The following is a 14,843-nucleotide window of genomic DNA, read 5'->3' as shown; positions in this document are numbered from 1 at the left end:
ATGATTGACTTTAGCCAGATATTGTCAGCTGTTGGGGAATTTGGCCCATTCCAGAAGCGCCTGCTTGGGATAATATGCCTCCCCAAAATCTTCTCAGCTTTTCACATGTTTGTCCAGGTGTTTACTGGCCTGAATTTCCCACACAACTGCAATACTAACTGGATTCGGAAACAAGGGCCGAACCTGACTTACGAGGAGCAGCTAAATTTGACAGTCCCTAAAGACCCAGCTGGCAAGTATGAGAGCTGTGAAATGTTCACTCCTGTTGAACTTGAATTTGAAGTCATTGAAGCCTATGGACTAAACACAACAGAGAAATGCAGAGATGGCTGGATTTACAAAGCACCTCAAGGGAGTAGCACCTTAATTACTGAGGTAAGCTGTATTTCCTAACAAATGATTGTTTTGAATTTAATTCAGCACGTCTCGTAAAACAAGCAATGTTGCTTGATAATGGTATGGGGGGTCTACATAGGTCTGACTATTTGGTTTATTACTCTTTGTAATTTAGCCATGGCCAATCTCCCTTATCACTTAGCTACCAAACAGGGAGGGCGAAAGCCATGTGAAGCATCTTTTCAACATAACACTCCAAGGAAAGTGCATGTTTCTGTGATTGAAGTTAGAGAACATCCGCCCCTACCTGAGAGCATAGCCAATTTTGTTCTCTTCAGCTCCTGGCCACAGATGATGAAGCAAAGCCTTTTCCATCATGCCACTTTGGGAGCAGGTGAACCTTTTACGATTGGAACCACCCCTCTAAAGTAGGGATGGCGAAAACTAAAAAAAATCTTGACTGACCACCGAGCCTCATTAGCCGGTTAAAGTTGGTTAACCTATGAGTTTAAACAGGGATGCAAACGGCGCGCCTTTTTCACGGCTCGTGCAGATCCGATTTTGGGGGGGGGGGGCGTTGGAGTGTCTGAATAATTTCATCAGAGTAAATTCTGTATTAAAATTACTACATAAGCAAATGCCGTTACAGTCCATGAAAAAGCCGTGAAAAAGTCGGCATCTGTGCCTTTAGTTTGTGTGGAGAGATATGATCTGCAATAACATGCATTGTTGGCTACAGACCGAAAATACTTTCAGAATGCACTGGCCAAGGCAGGACTAAACTCGATGTGCCTTCTCATAATAATAATAATAATAATAATAATAATAAAAAAAACAGAATAGTAATTTGTAAGCTAAAAAGCCTGTGTCTACACTTTTGGTGCGTTCATGTGCTATGGGAATTATGGTAAATACCAAACGCCGACATGGAAAGCACACATGAACGCCCCCTCTTGTGGTATTTTCCACTGGGCAACTCGTAGAAGATTTTGATACATGAGTTGCCGAGATGAGATGAACTTTAACCTTTTCAACATGGCGGCCAGCGGTAAAAGACACTTGAATGGTAAGCATTGTACGCTACTAAAGTTTTTTTTTTTTTTTTTACTAGTACTAGTGGGTAGTTTTTGGTATCTATGCAATATTGCGTCATTAACAAGTGTAATATAATACGCTAGAAATCCGTTTCCTTTAAAAATGTGTTATGGTTTGTTTTTACCTATCCAGAGCAGACGCTATTGCTAACAATAGCTAACTAACTATTGCTAACTAGCAGTCCACGTCCTTTGTCAACAGCAACAAAAGCATGTGAACACAACACACTGGTAAATACCACTTCCCAACTAGAAAATATCATCTTCCCATAGCACATGAACGCAGCATTTTTTTTCTTTCGCCGAGTGGCAGCTGTGTTCAACTGGGGCAGGACATGACTGAATGGGTGTTTCTGATTTGTCAGCTGTCTTTAACTGGGGCGGGAGGGCGGGACATGACTGAATGGGTGTTTCTGATTTGTCAGCTGTCATCCTTACACCGCATGGCACGCCCCAAGTAGTCACTGACTACTGGCAGAAAAGGAAACAAATTCTTCTTTCAATTACAGTTAGCACTCAACCAGACCTGCTCCTGGACCCCATGCAGTTCACCTACAGGCCCAACAGATTTGCCGACGATGCTGTTAACATGGCTGTTCACGTTATCCTCCAGCACCTGGACTCACCAGGAACCTACAATAGGATTCTATTTGTGGATTTCGGTTCTGTCTTCAACACCATCATCCTGGCTCTTCTGCAGGACAAGCTCTTCCAGCTGAATGTGCCTGACCTCCACCTACACACACACACACACACACACACACACACACACACACACACACACACACACACACACACACACGCGCGTGTGTGTAAAAATAGAAGAATCTGAAATATACAAATTTGAAAAGTGGACATTTAAGGGGTATGTGCATGACGGGGCGATTTCTCAGAGACAACAAGGGAAGCTGAGCTTCCCCTAAAATTCTCTCCCCAAACTGCGGCATCTATGACGTTGAATTCTCATTAAAACAATAACTTGCATAACATAATATATGCCCAAGATTGTATTTACGTTCATAACTATCCTGTAACTTATTTGAGTGATGTCTGACGAACTTGCAGTTCGCTACGAGAATCACCTTTGCTGCCAGGCTGTAACCAGCGTTGCCAGATACTGCTGACTTTTTCCAGCCAAAATATGTTCAAAACCTGCTAAAATGCACTTAAAAAAGTCCAATCTGGCAACACTGGCTGTAACCTTTCTTATTTCAATGGGCTCTATGGCTGGCAGCCAGGTATCCGTTGCAGTCTATGAGAGGGCTCTGAACAGCCAATTTCGGCTAGTTGTTATTGGTTAAAATCGACAAAATCGTCACTTCCAGGGAAGCCGGCCTTATCTGGGACTAAACGAGACAGTGGGAGGGACAAGAAGCCGGGCTGATGAAGGATTATTGGAGGTAGTGAGGAGGCCGGGCTCTGTACTTCGGCGTCGGCAGGAACACGGAAGTATGATCAGTCCCTAGCGGATGTTGAGAAAGTGTAGTCGTGTGCCAAAGTGCTGTCCGAATTTCTTTTCATATAAACGTTTCTTCTCATTGATGTCTCTGTACATTACTCTGTAAATAAATGTAAATATTACTCGTTGTGCTCCGTTAACTTTCATCCATTCTATCAGTTTGATCATTCGCGAATTCACTCGTTTATTTCATTTGTAGTTCAATCTGGTTGTAGGCTAGCTTGAGCCTTATTGGGATCTGCAGTGCTAGCTGCTAACAGAAATTGGTGAAGTCTCTGGAAAGCACAACCAGCTAGTACGGTATGACAGGGTCACAGACCATTTTCTGGAAAAGGAGCAGAGGGCAGAATTTGTGTATAAATAGAGTGCATCATATAATGTTCATGAATCTGAAGTGTGTATATTGTTCAGTAATGTTAAGAGAATGGTGGGCTCTGTGTTATAGGTTATACCTGGGTATAATATTCAAGGTTCTGTGTGTTGCATAGCCTACCTGGTTATGAATTTCCAGACTGTGTTGCAGAAGATGTTCAAGGATGTGTTGCACAGCTGGGTGTTGTGTTAAAGACTCTGTGTTGCATATCAGGGTATGATTGTTCAAGGCTCTTCGTTGAATAGCCAGTGATTTTTGGATGTTTGATATTTTTGATTAAGGATATGAGGCACTAGCCTGGCAAGCCAGACTATAACATGAAATGTACAAGCAAAAATACTTTCTGCCACTAGGTAGGGTTGTCTAGTTCACTATGCTAATGGAGCACACCTTTCTATCCTTTGATATCCGGCCTACAGGTTTTACGATGAATACGTAAAATGGGCTTCCCCTGTTTTAAAAACCAGCAGCCGCCACTGGTGCATGAGTTGTTGGAGTCCAGGCTGTGCATTATGCCCAAAATGTGCAAAAATGGGTCACAGACAAGAGTGTGTGAAAGGAAGAGAATGTGTAATGGGGGATGTCAATAATCAAGCTGTACAGTGTGAGCTGGAATGAGCAATAAAGGTTCACAGAATGGAGATGCATGACATGGCCTTGAAATGTGCAAAATTGCAGTTCAGAAACGAAGTGCATTAATGTCACAGATTGGAAGTGTGAGGTTGGAGTCAGTGGGGGTCTCTGACCTTATTGATGAGGCAGCTGCAGTGGGGAAAAAGCTGGCCTTATGGCATGAGGTTTTTGTTCTCATGGACCGCAACCTCCTACCAGAGGGGAGTGGTTCCAAAAGTTTGTGTCTGGGGTGAGAGTGGTCAGCCACAATCCTTTCTGCTCTCCTCAGGGACCTGGACTCATACAAGTCCTGAAGAAATGGAAGGTTGCAGCCAATCATCCTCTTAGCAGAGCAAATTATACAGTATGCTGCAGTCTATGCTGTCCCGGGCAGTGGCAGCAGCATACCAGATGGAGGTGAAGATGGACTCAATGATGGCGTAAAAGTGCACCATCATTGTCTTTGGCAGATCAGACTTCAGCTTTAACAGGAAGTACATCCTCTGCTGTGCTTTCTTGGTAAGAGCAGGTATACGTCTCTCACTTAAGGTCCTGGGTGATTATAATGCCCAGAAAGCAGAAATACTCCACAAAGGTTACTGGGGAGTCAAACAGGGTGATGGGGAAGGGTGTGGCAGAGCGCCTCCTGAAGTCTACGATCATCTCCACTGCCATGTTGTTCTGCCTGGTCAATATCCCACCTGTAGGCAGACTCATCCTCATCAGAGATGAGTCCAGTGAGGATGGTGTCATCTGTGAACTTTAAGAGCGTGACAGACTGATGACTTGAGGTACAGCTGTCTGTGTGCAGGGAGAAGAATAGAGGAGAAAGGATGCAGCCTTGAGGAGGGATCCAGTGCTGATGGTTCAGGAGTCAGAGATGTTTCCCCAGCTTCATGTGCTGCTTCCTGTCAGACAGGAAATCAGTGATCCACCTGCAGGTGGAGTCAGGCAGAAGAGCCAGGATGATGGTGTTGAAGATGGAATTAAAATCCACAAATAGAATCCTAGCATAGGCTCCTGGGGAGTCCAGGTGCTGGAGGATGACATGAAGAGCCATGTTAGCAGCATCATTGGCAGATCTGTTGGGCCTGTAGGCGAACTGCATGGGGTCCAGGAGCAGGTCATTGATGGTTTAGAGCTGGGAAAGCACAAGGCGCTCGAAGGATTTCATGACCACAAAAGTCAGGGCGATGGGTCCGGAGTCACTTAATCCTGTGATCCTTGGCTTTTTGGGGACAGGGATAATGATAGAGGCCTTGAAGCAGGCTGGCACATGACATGTCTCCAGTGAGGTGTTGAAGATATCTGTGAACATCGGAGACAGCTGATCAGCACAGTGCTTCAGGGTAAATGGTGAGACTGAGTCAGGACCTGCTGCTTTGCAGGGGTTCAGCTTCTTAAAGAGCTGCTTGGTTGAGGCTGTGGTGGAAGGTGGATGGGCCTCCGAGGTGTGAAGTTGTAGAGAGGCCCTGGCAGCAGTAGAAATGGAGGAGATGATTGGGGTGGTGAGCTGGAGTGTGGAGTCCCGGGGGATGCCATCAGGACAGTCCCATTGTCTTTCAAAGCGACAGTATAACTCATTCAGTTGGTTGGCCAGGCACAAGTCATAAACAGAGTGGGGGACTGAAGGTTTGTGGTCAGTGATCTGTCTGAGCCCTTTCCACACAGATGTTGAGTCATTGACTGAGAACTGGTGTTGGAGTTTCTCAGAGTACAGACGTTTAGCTTCTCTCACTGCCTTGCTAAACCTGTTCTTCGATTCTTTAAACCTGTCTGTGTCTCCACTTCTGAACGCTTCTTCCTTTTGCCACCTTAGCTGTCTGAGCTTATCTTATGAACCAGGGTTTGTCATTATTGTAACTCACCCTGGTTCGTGATGGAATGCAGCAGTCCTCACACAAACTGATGTAGGACGTCACAGCCTCTGTGTACTCATCCAGACTATTGGTAACAGTCCTGAACACATCTCAGTTTGTACAGTCCAAGCCTGCGTGAAGGTTCTCTGCAGCCTCATTGCTCCACATCTTAGATGCCCTCACTACAGGTTTCCTCAGCTTTAATTTTTGCCTGTATGCAGGAATCAGGTGGACCATGACATGGTCAGAGTAGCTCGGTGCAACCCGGGGGAGGGCGTGATGGGCATTATTGACTGTAGTGTAGCAGTGATCCAAAATATACTCTTCTCTGGTTTAATAAACTGTTTGTATTTTGGTAGTTCGTAGCTGAGGTTACCTTTGTTAAAGTCACCGAGGACAATAACTAGGGAGTCCTCCGGGTTAGTCTGCTCCACACCCAGTGTCTGATCGGCCAGCATGCACTGTGCATTCTGCACAATGGCCTGTAGTGGAATGTAAACACCAACCAGAATGAATGAAGCGAACTCAAACGGGGAGTAGATGGGTTTACAATTAATGATAAATGATTCCAGGTTGGGAGAACAGTGTTTCAGGATCACTGACACATCACTGCACCAGCCCCTGTTTACATAAAAACAGATTCCACCACCCTTTGTTTTATCCAGAGAGATCCATGTTATGGTCTGATCTGAAAAGTTGGAAGCCAGCCAGCTGCAGCACAGAGTCTGGAGTGAGTCCGCATAGCCATGTCTCTATGCATGTTCCTCTGCATGTCTTCTGATGCAGCAGGAACATGATTGGGCCCAATTGCTTCTTCCTGCATTTAAAGCCACTCCTCCCAGGGTTCAGCTTTTTGCCAGATCCTGCCAGATGACCTCAGCAGCCCAGCACCAGAAAAAAAGAAAAGGGAATTAGAACCTCGGATAAATTAACATAATGTTGAATATACATAAATTAACTAAATGTGTGCACTACAGAGATAACTTACAGTGGGGCAAAAAAGTATTTAGTCAGCCACCAATTGTGCAAGTTCTCCCACTTAAAAAGATGAGAGAGGCATGTAATTTTCATCATAGGTATACCTCAACTATGGGAGACAAAATGAGAAAAAAAAATCCAGAAAATCACATTGTCTGATTTTTAAAGAATTTATTTGCAAATTATGGTGGAAAATAAGTATTTGGTCAATAACAAAAGTTCATCTCAATCCTTTTTATATACCCTTTGTTGGCAATGACAGAGGTCAAACATTTTCTGTAAGTCTTCACAAGGTTTTCACACACTGTTGCTGGTATTTTGGCCCATTCCTCCATGCAGATCTCCTCTAGAGCAGTGATGTTTTGGGGCTGTCACTGGGCAACACGGACTTTCAACTCCCTCCAAAGATTTTCTATGGGGTTGAGATCTGGAGACTGGCGAGGCCACCCCAGGACCTTGAAATGCTTCTTACGAAGCCACTCCTTTGTTGCCCGGGCAGTGTGTTTGGGATCATTGTCATACTGAAAGACCCAGCCACGTTTCATCTTCAATGCCCTTGCTGATGGAAGGAGGTTTTCACTCAAAATCTCACGATACATGGCCCCATTCATTCTTTACACGGATCAGTTGTCCTGGTCCCTTTGCAGAAAAACAGCCCCAAAGCATGATGTTTCCACCCCCATGCTTCACAGTAGGTATGGTATTCTTTGGATGCAACTCAGCATTCTTTCTCCTCCAAACACAAGTTGAGTTTTTACCAAAAAGTTCTATTTTGGTTTCATCTGACCATATGACATTCTCCCAATCCTCTTCTGGATCATTCAAATGCTCTCTAGCAAACTTCAGACGGGCCTGGACATGTACTGGCTTAAGCAGGGGGACACGTCTGGCACTGCAGGATTTGAGTCCCTGGCAGCGTAGTGTGTTACTGATGGTAGCCTTTGTTACTTTGGTCCCAGCTCTCTGCAGGTCATTCACTAGGTCCCCCCGTGTGGTTCTGGGATTTTTGCTCACCGTTCTTGTGATCATTTTGACCCCACGGGGTGAGAGCTTGGAGCCCCAGATCGAGGGAAATTATCAGTGGTCTTGTATGTCTTCCATTTTCTAATAATTGCTCCCACAGTTTATTTCTTCACACCAAGCTGCTTACCTATTACAGATTCAGTCTTCCCAGCCTGGTGCAGGTCTACAATTTTGTTTCTGGTGTCCTTTGACAGCTCTTTGGTCTTGGCCATAGTGGAGTTTGGAGTGTGACTGTTTGAGGTTGTGGACAGATGTCTTTTATACTGATAACGAGTTCAAATAGGTGCCATTAATACAGGTAATGAGTGGAGGACAGAGGAGCCTCTTAAAGAAGGTCTGTGAGAGCCAGAAATCTTGCTTGTTTGTAGGTGACCAAATACTTATTTTACCGAGGAATTTACCAATTAATTCATTACAAATACTACAATGTGATTTCCTGGATTCTTTCCCCTCATTCTGTCTCTCATAGTTGAAGTGTACCTATGATGAAAATTACAGGCCTCTCTCATCTTTTTAAGTGGGAGAACTTGCACAATTGGTTGCTGACTAAATACTTTTTTGCCCCACTGTATGTACCTTCAAGTTAAATTAATTATAGCTATGTTATATGAAATTAAGGACTATGTGTCTTAATTTATGTGTTGGTGTGTGTAATATGGGTGTGAAACTATTAGTGTCTGAGAAACTAAAATATGCTAATGCATGAGGGTTACTGACTTTCATGCAATTGTGTGGCTGCAGGTGCGGCCATCACAGGTTTTACCTAAAATTTTCCTTCAAATGGGCAAATTATAGACCCTTCAGATGCAAAATGGATTTAAAAGTAGAAGACTGCTGGGACACCAAGTTTTGGTTTAATGCTTGCTTTGATATTTTTACTCCTTTTCTTCTATTTATTTATTTTAGTTTGACTTGGTGTGTGATAGTAAGACTCTGAATGAGACTTCACAATCTATCTACATGGCCGGACTCCTCATTGGAGCTCTGTTGTTTGGACCATTGGCTGACAAGTAAGGAGGCTTCCTATAAACAAAATAACCAAGAGAATGGACACAATTAGTAGTAAATTAATTGTTTATTCTATTGCCCACTATACTACATGACTATTCTATACTTTTTCACTGAACATCACAACACTGGGGTCAGACAGTGACTGAGGCCATAGAGCTGAAGTAATGACAAAAGGCAAATTTCTTGTCATGTTTTCTACCCTTGCAGATATGGCCGGCGTTTTGTTCTGCTACTCTCTTTAACTTTGCAGTTCTTGTTTGGTGTGGGTGCTGCTTTCTCCTACAACTTTTACATCTATATTGCTCTTCGCTTTGTGGTTGGTGTCACTATATCTGGCGTCACCAGCACTACCAACATCATAGGTACTGATGGAACACACAATTTATACCATTCCTTTTACTATCATTACTTTAGAGATGGCTAATATTTTTGTAGGCCCTGAGTGGTGTGGTCCATCACGTCGGGCCTTGGTCACCATCCTGTCTCACTGTTGCTATGCCCTGGGGATAATGATACTATCTGGATTGGCCTTCGGCATCCGCAATTGGAGGATTCTCCAATTAGTTATGTCTGCACCAATCCTGATCCTCGGTGTCTACTTTTGGTAAGGCTTTCACTCTGAATCTCAGTCTGAATCTGTCCTTAATTCATGTTGGCGGGTGGGTTTGCAGTCTATTAAACTAAGGTCATCAAAAATGATTGCTGTGGAAATTCATTCCAGCGTGTGTTATCTTGGGTTAAGAGAGAATTTTGACAAGAATTTTGGGTTCAGATGCGGACTCACCCTAACACCTCTTATGAGGCTGACTGCATCTATCTTCACTGCAAGAAATGGCCTTTCAAAAATAAGAAATAAAAGATTAAAACAAAGCATATTTGCTTGAATCAGGTGAAAAAAATCTGCCAATGGAACTAGTCAAATTTGACTTGGTAAGATTTCTTAAAGTAAGATGAAAAATCTAACCTGTTTTTAGATAAAATAATTCCAAAATAAGATTGGGGAACTTATTATGCGAGATCTGATTAACTCAAAATAATCAAAATAGTTCTTATAACAAGATCGTACTTCTTACATTTAGCCATTCAAGTCGTTTTTATTTATTTCATTTTAAGGGTATTTCACTTAAATTCATGACAAAGTCTTAAGAGTAAAAACTCAATTTAAGATAAATATACTAATATTAGGATTGTTAAATTCTAGAACTAAGCACTGGTAGCTTAAGATTCTCCTTTTGTGACCTGTAATTAGTAAAATACTCTAGATATGAGACCAGAGACTATCTTGAATCAAGTTGACGACACGTGTAGCATTGCAACAAGTTTATTTTTTTTTCCCATTTCAACATTCAAACATTAAAACATCTCTTAAGATTCCACTTCCCCAGGACCTCAGGCACCAGAAAAAAAATAAATTAATTTAAAAAAAAAAGTCTACGCATTTTGACTTACAGTGCTTACACAATGCCAAAGCAACAGTGCAGTGTACGAGGGGTTTACAAGATCAGGCACACAAAAAAAAAAAAGTCTACGCATTTTGACTTACAGTGCTTACACAACGCCAAAGCAACAGTGCATTTTGGGGGCACTGACTATTCATGTGTACGAGGGGTTTACAAGATCAGGCACAAAAAAAAACAACAACAACCAACTAACCAAACAAACAAACAAACAAACAAACAAACAAAAAAACAAACAAAAAAAACCCCCACTGAACTTGACTCACAACATTCCAAAAAGACCTCACTAAAACGCCCTCCACTCACTCATAGCCTTTTTGAAGGCACTTGTCTGGTCTAGAGTCTGTACAGCATCTAGAAGGAGCTCACTCTGAATGACTGAGAAAACAGTCGCAGTAAACTTGGGATATGTAAGGTGGAGTTGAATTGTAATGAAAGATTCAAAGATTTCAGTAAAGTTCATTTATTCCCAAAACAAGCATACTTTTTTTTTCTTGAAACAAGATGAACCGCATTTGACAAATGTCCAAAATGTACTTACTTGTTTTAAAAAAACCTTGTTTTATTTTCAAAGGTGCTCCAAATAAGACTTTTTCAAGACATTTTGTCTATACAAGATTTTCAAGATGGACTGTCTAAAAACTAGCCTTTCTAGCTAAATGAGGTTTTGCTTATTGGGCAATTATGTCTTATAATAAGGGTGGCTAGATGTATTGACTTGAAAATAGACAAATAAACTTCCTAAGATTTTTATTTTTTGCAGTGTTGAGCATGCTTCATCCACTACCGACTTGCTAGGTCTGCTGTGGCTTTGCCAGACAAACAACCATTCACACCTATGGACAATTTAGAGTAGTTAACCTAATCGACATGTCTTTGGACTGTGGGAGGAAACCCACACAAACATGGGGAGATCATGCAAACGCCACACAGAAAGGCCCCTGTTGGCTATGAGGTTCGAACCCGGAGCCTTCTTGCTGTGAGGTGATAGTGTTAACCACTGTGCTGCACATGGTTAAGATACTATCTATAATATCAAGGCTCTTGCTTCTGCATCTCGGACAGCCCTTAAAAAAAAAAAAAAAATATATATATATATATATATATATATATATATATATATATATATATATATATATATATATAAATAATGTGGCAGCAGGGGCGTGGTCAAGTGTCGGTCTGTGACCGGAGGGCAGAGTCAGGGAAGGTAAGTGGCAGAATCACTACACCTCATGTCAGTTAATGTGCGTTTGTGTGTCTTCCCCAGTGACCGCGCCCTATTGAGGTATTTCACCTGACGTCACAGGGTCACGTGACGCCCCGGTGTCCGCCGTTTTGAATGTCAAGCTACATACTAACGCTGCAGACAGAGAGGGAGAACCGGCTTGAAAAAAAAATGTGTTACAGGCACCTAGAATAGATTAATTTGTCAGTAAGCACTCTATAAATAACCATGGTGTTTGCTTGTTGTGCTGTGGGCTGCCACAACAGACAGGGGCAGCGTGCAGGACGCTCCTTTTACCGGTTTCTAGTGATGGGAATTTCGGCTCTTTTTCGGGAGCCGGCTCTTTTGCCTCTTCTTACTATAAGGAGCCGGCTCTTTCGGCTCCCAAACGGCTCCTGAGATTTTATTTTTGATTTAATTGCTGCAATTAACTAGTTAATTAATTACATTATTTATATTTTATCAATAGGATGTTTTCCATTTTATTTTTTAGTTTTTGTAGCCATTGTAAAGCTTTGTAAAGTATAGCAGTGTAACAATGTTCTAGCTATAGAAATAAAACTTACCAATTAATAAATTATTTTCTCACAAACATAATGCAAAACTGTGTTATATTACCAATATAAAATACACAGCTGATTTTCCCCTCCTCAGGTGCCTCACAGACTCCTCTCCCCTGCTCTCCACAGCTTTAAGCATTACACCAATTTTCGTATTTTCGCAGCTGTGAATGACATCAACCCCCCCAACCAAAAAAAGTAGGCGTACACCATGCTACTTTTTTTCCTTTGAATGGTAATAGACAACACAAAGACGCAATCGGACAGCAACTTTTTTTGTGAAAGTCTCTCTCTCTGAGGCACCTAAGGACAAAAAAATAATTCGGCTCCCCAACTCGGCTCCCACCGAAGAGCCGGCTCCCGTCGTTCACTTCAAAGAGCCGGCTCTTTGAACCGGATCGTTCGCGACCGACACATCACTCCCGGTTTACTACTGACCCAGACAAGAGGGATTACAGCTGTGAAAAGACAGGATTGGGAGCCAACAGAGTACTCCAGACTTTGCAGTGATCATTTCATTTCAGGTTAGTTTATCAGTTAACGCAATTTTGATAAAATATATAGCAAAAAGTAAATGGGTCAGTGTTTATTAACCCATGTGAGCAGTGAAACAAGGCAGTGTTAATTTGTCTCGGGTTGCATGTAGCAGACATCAGACATAAAACGCAATAACAGAGGCTAGAAAGAAATGGGACACAGAAATAAACAGGGAAATTAAGTAAAAAGAAAGAAAGAAAGAAAGAAAGAAAGAAAGAGAAAAAAAAAAGAGCGCGGATCTCCAAACACATGAGAAGCCTATCTTATGCACATATCACGTGGACTCCACACATGCATCGCGTCTGAAGTCATAACTCATCAGGGGAAATCGTGTCCGCATTGGCATGTTCAAAAAACAACCTCGCGTCAACAATGATACCACACGCAAGAAAAAAAAAAAAACAGTCAGGCTACTCAACAACCAACCTGGCAGCAGCAGTCGTTGTCATGTAAACACAACACTTCGGATATGCAAATGCTTCCCATTACACACGATTGCTATGTCAATAAACATCATTTTGCCAATATTTTAGAGACCCCCCAACATTTCCCAAATCATGTTTTCAAAGGATCTCATGTCTGTTTCAGGGGATCTCGGATCCCCCGAGTAACAAGACAGTGTTGTGAACATAGCCTACCTTGTACCGTTTCAAACTGCTGGGGTCATCCTTCATCAAACTGTTGACTTCTGTCGACTACCTTGGCTCCATACCAAGGCTGGGTACAGTGTTTGTGATAAAAGACAGATCCAATTTAACACGAATCACAGCTTACTTTCTTGTTAAAATGTGCAAAGGTCTCCACCATCTCATAGTGCCTTGCACTGAAGGACTTAAGCGTGCTGTCCAAAATGGCTGAATCATGTGACTTGGTCACGTGGGTGAAATACCTCATTAAAAGGAGAGAGTGAGGCGAGGAAGAGAGCTCTCTCCCCAACCAGACGACCTGTGTGTGTGCCGCACGCTGAGCGTGCGTGTGTGGCTGGGAGAGTGTAAAAATCACTGAAAAGTGACAATAAAGAGGTTTTTTTGAACTCAGTTCTGGCCTGCCGTCCTTCTGTGCTCCACCCACCCGTCCGAATTTCCTATCTATCGATCGATCGATCGATCGATCGATCGAATGGACCTTTAGCTAACAAGGCATGTATGGAACAGATTATAAACCCATATATCTGGAAGCCAGTGGTACCTGGTGCCTCAGTAGTTAAGGTTCTGTAGAAGGTCTGGTTTTTAACATCAGTTCTACCAGAAACCCCTGTAAAGTCCTTATCCAGCAACTGCTCAAGTATATAGTTCAATTGTTGTTTGCCTCATCAGTAAACCTCTTTGAATAATATATACCATATTTGTAAGTGCTCTCTGTTTTAAGGATCCTTCCAGAGTCGGCTCGATGGCTCCTGACTCAAGGCAGACAGGAGGAAGCCAAAAAGATAATCCTGAATGCAGCCAGGGTCAATGGCAGGATAGTTTCAGACTCTCTGCTTGAAAGGGTAATTGAAGTGTGTCTCAACAAAATATTTAATTGTATTTGTTTTAATGGAATTTGTAATGTCAATGTCTGGTCCGTCAGATGGAGGCAGAGAACACAGTCAGAACCGGCAGCATGCTGGACCTTTTCCGAGTGACGAGTCTGAGAAAGAGGACGTTGATTATGTGCTTTATCTGGCAAGTTCAAATTTGTACCAGTACTTGCAATACTTAACAAAATATGTTTTATGAAAAAGGGTAAACGACAAAAAACCTATATTCTGAGCATCCATTATATTTTGAATAATGCACAATATTGTGCAATACAGATGTGTATCTTCACGTTAATCCCATTCTGACATTTTGGTTTTTTTCCCCAAACTGCCTTGTCCCTTTGACAGGTTTGTGATCTGCTTGGTGTACTATGGGATCAGTCTGAACGTGGGAAACTTTGGTGTGAACATCTACCTGACACAGCTCATCTTCGGCATTGCAGAGATTCCTGCTCGACTCAGCTGCTACCCACTTATTGAGCGCTTTGGCAGAAAGAAATCTCAAAGTGCAGTGTTGCTCCTCGGGGGAACTGCATGTCTGGTCATTCTTGCCATCCCAGCAGGTGTGCAAACATACAAAACATTTTTTAGACGAAGGTGAGGTAATAATCTTGTAATAAGTCCCTGATGTGGGTGGAGTACAGAAGCATGGCAGGCAGGAGCTGAAGTTCTCACACACTTTATTTTCCTTTACTTTGCTGCTTTTCAGCTTCACTCACTCGCTGCTTACACACAGTCACACATGCACACACGTGTTCTGGTCGGGGGAGAGCTCTTCTCTGCTCTCCCCCTCCTTT

General features: G+C 42.6%; 1 protein-coding gene across 1 annotated transcript in view; it reads left to right on the top strand.

The window, feature by feature from the left end:
* Positions 1-14,843, top strand: part of LOC132867886 (solute carrier family 22 member 13-like) — a 28,339-nt gene continuing 13,496 nt past the window's right edge. The window contains exons 1-7 of the mRNA XM_060900856.1: positions 1-375; positions 8,641-8,744; positions 8,953-9,107; positions 9,181-9,349; positions 13,896-14,016; positions 14,097-14,191; positions 14,395-14,609. Of these exons, the coding sequence (XP_060756839.1) occupies positions 1-375; positions 8,641-8,744; positions 8,953-9,107; positions 9,181-9,349; positions 13,896-14,016; positions 14,097-14,191; positions 14,395-14,609 (1,234 nt within the window). The remainder of the gene's footprint in view (positions 376-8,640; positions 8,745-8,952; positions 9,108-9,180; positions 9,350-13,895; positions 14,017-14,096; positions 14,192-14,394; positions 14,610-14,843) is intronic.

Source organism: Neoarius graeffei, chromosome 19, assembly GCF_027579695.1.
Source record: "Neoarius graeffei isolate fNeoGra1 chromosome 19, fNeoGra1.pri, whole genome shotgun sequence".
NCBI classification, from domain to species: domain Eukaryota; kingdom Metazoa; phylum Chordata; class Actinopteri; order Siluriformes; family Ariidae; genus Neoarius; species Neoarius graeffei.
The sequence above is the reverse complement of the archived record's forward strand: the minus strand, read 5'-3'. Positions and strand labels throughout refer to the sequence as shown.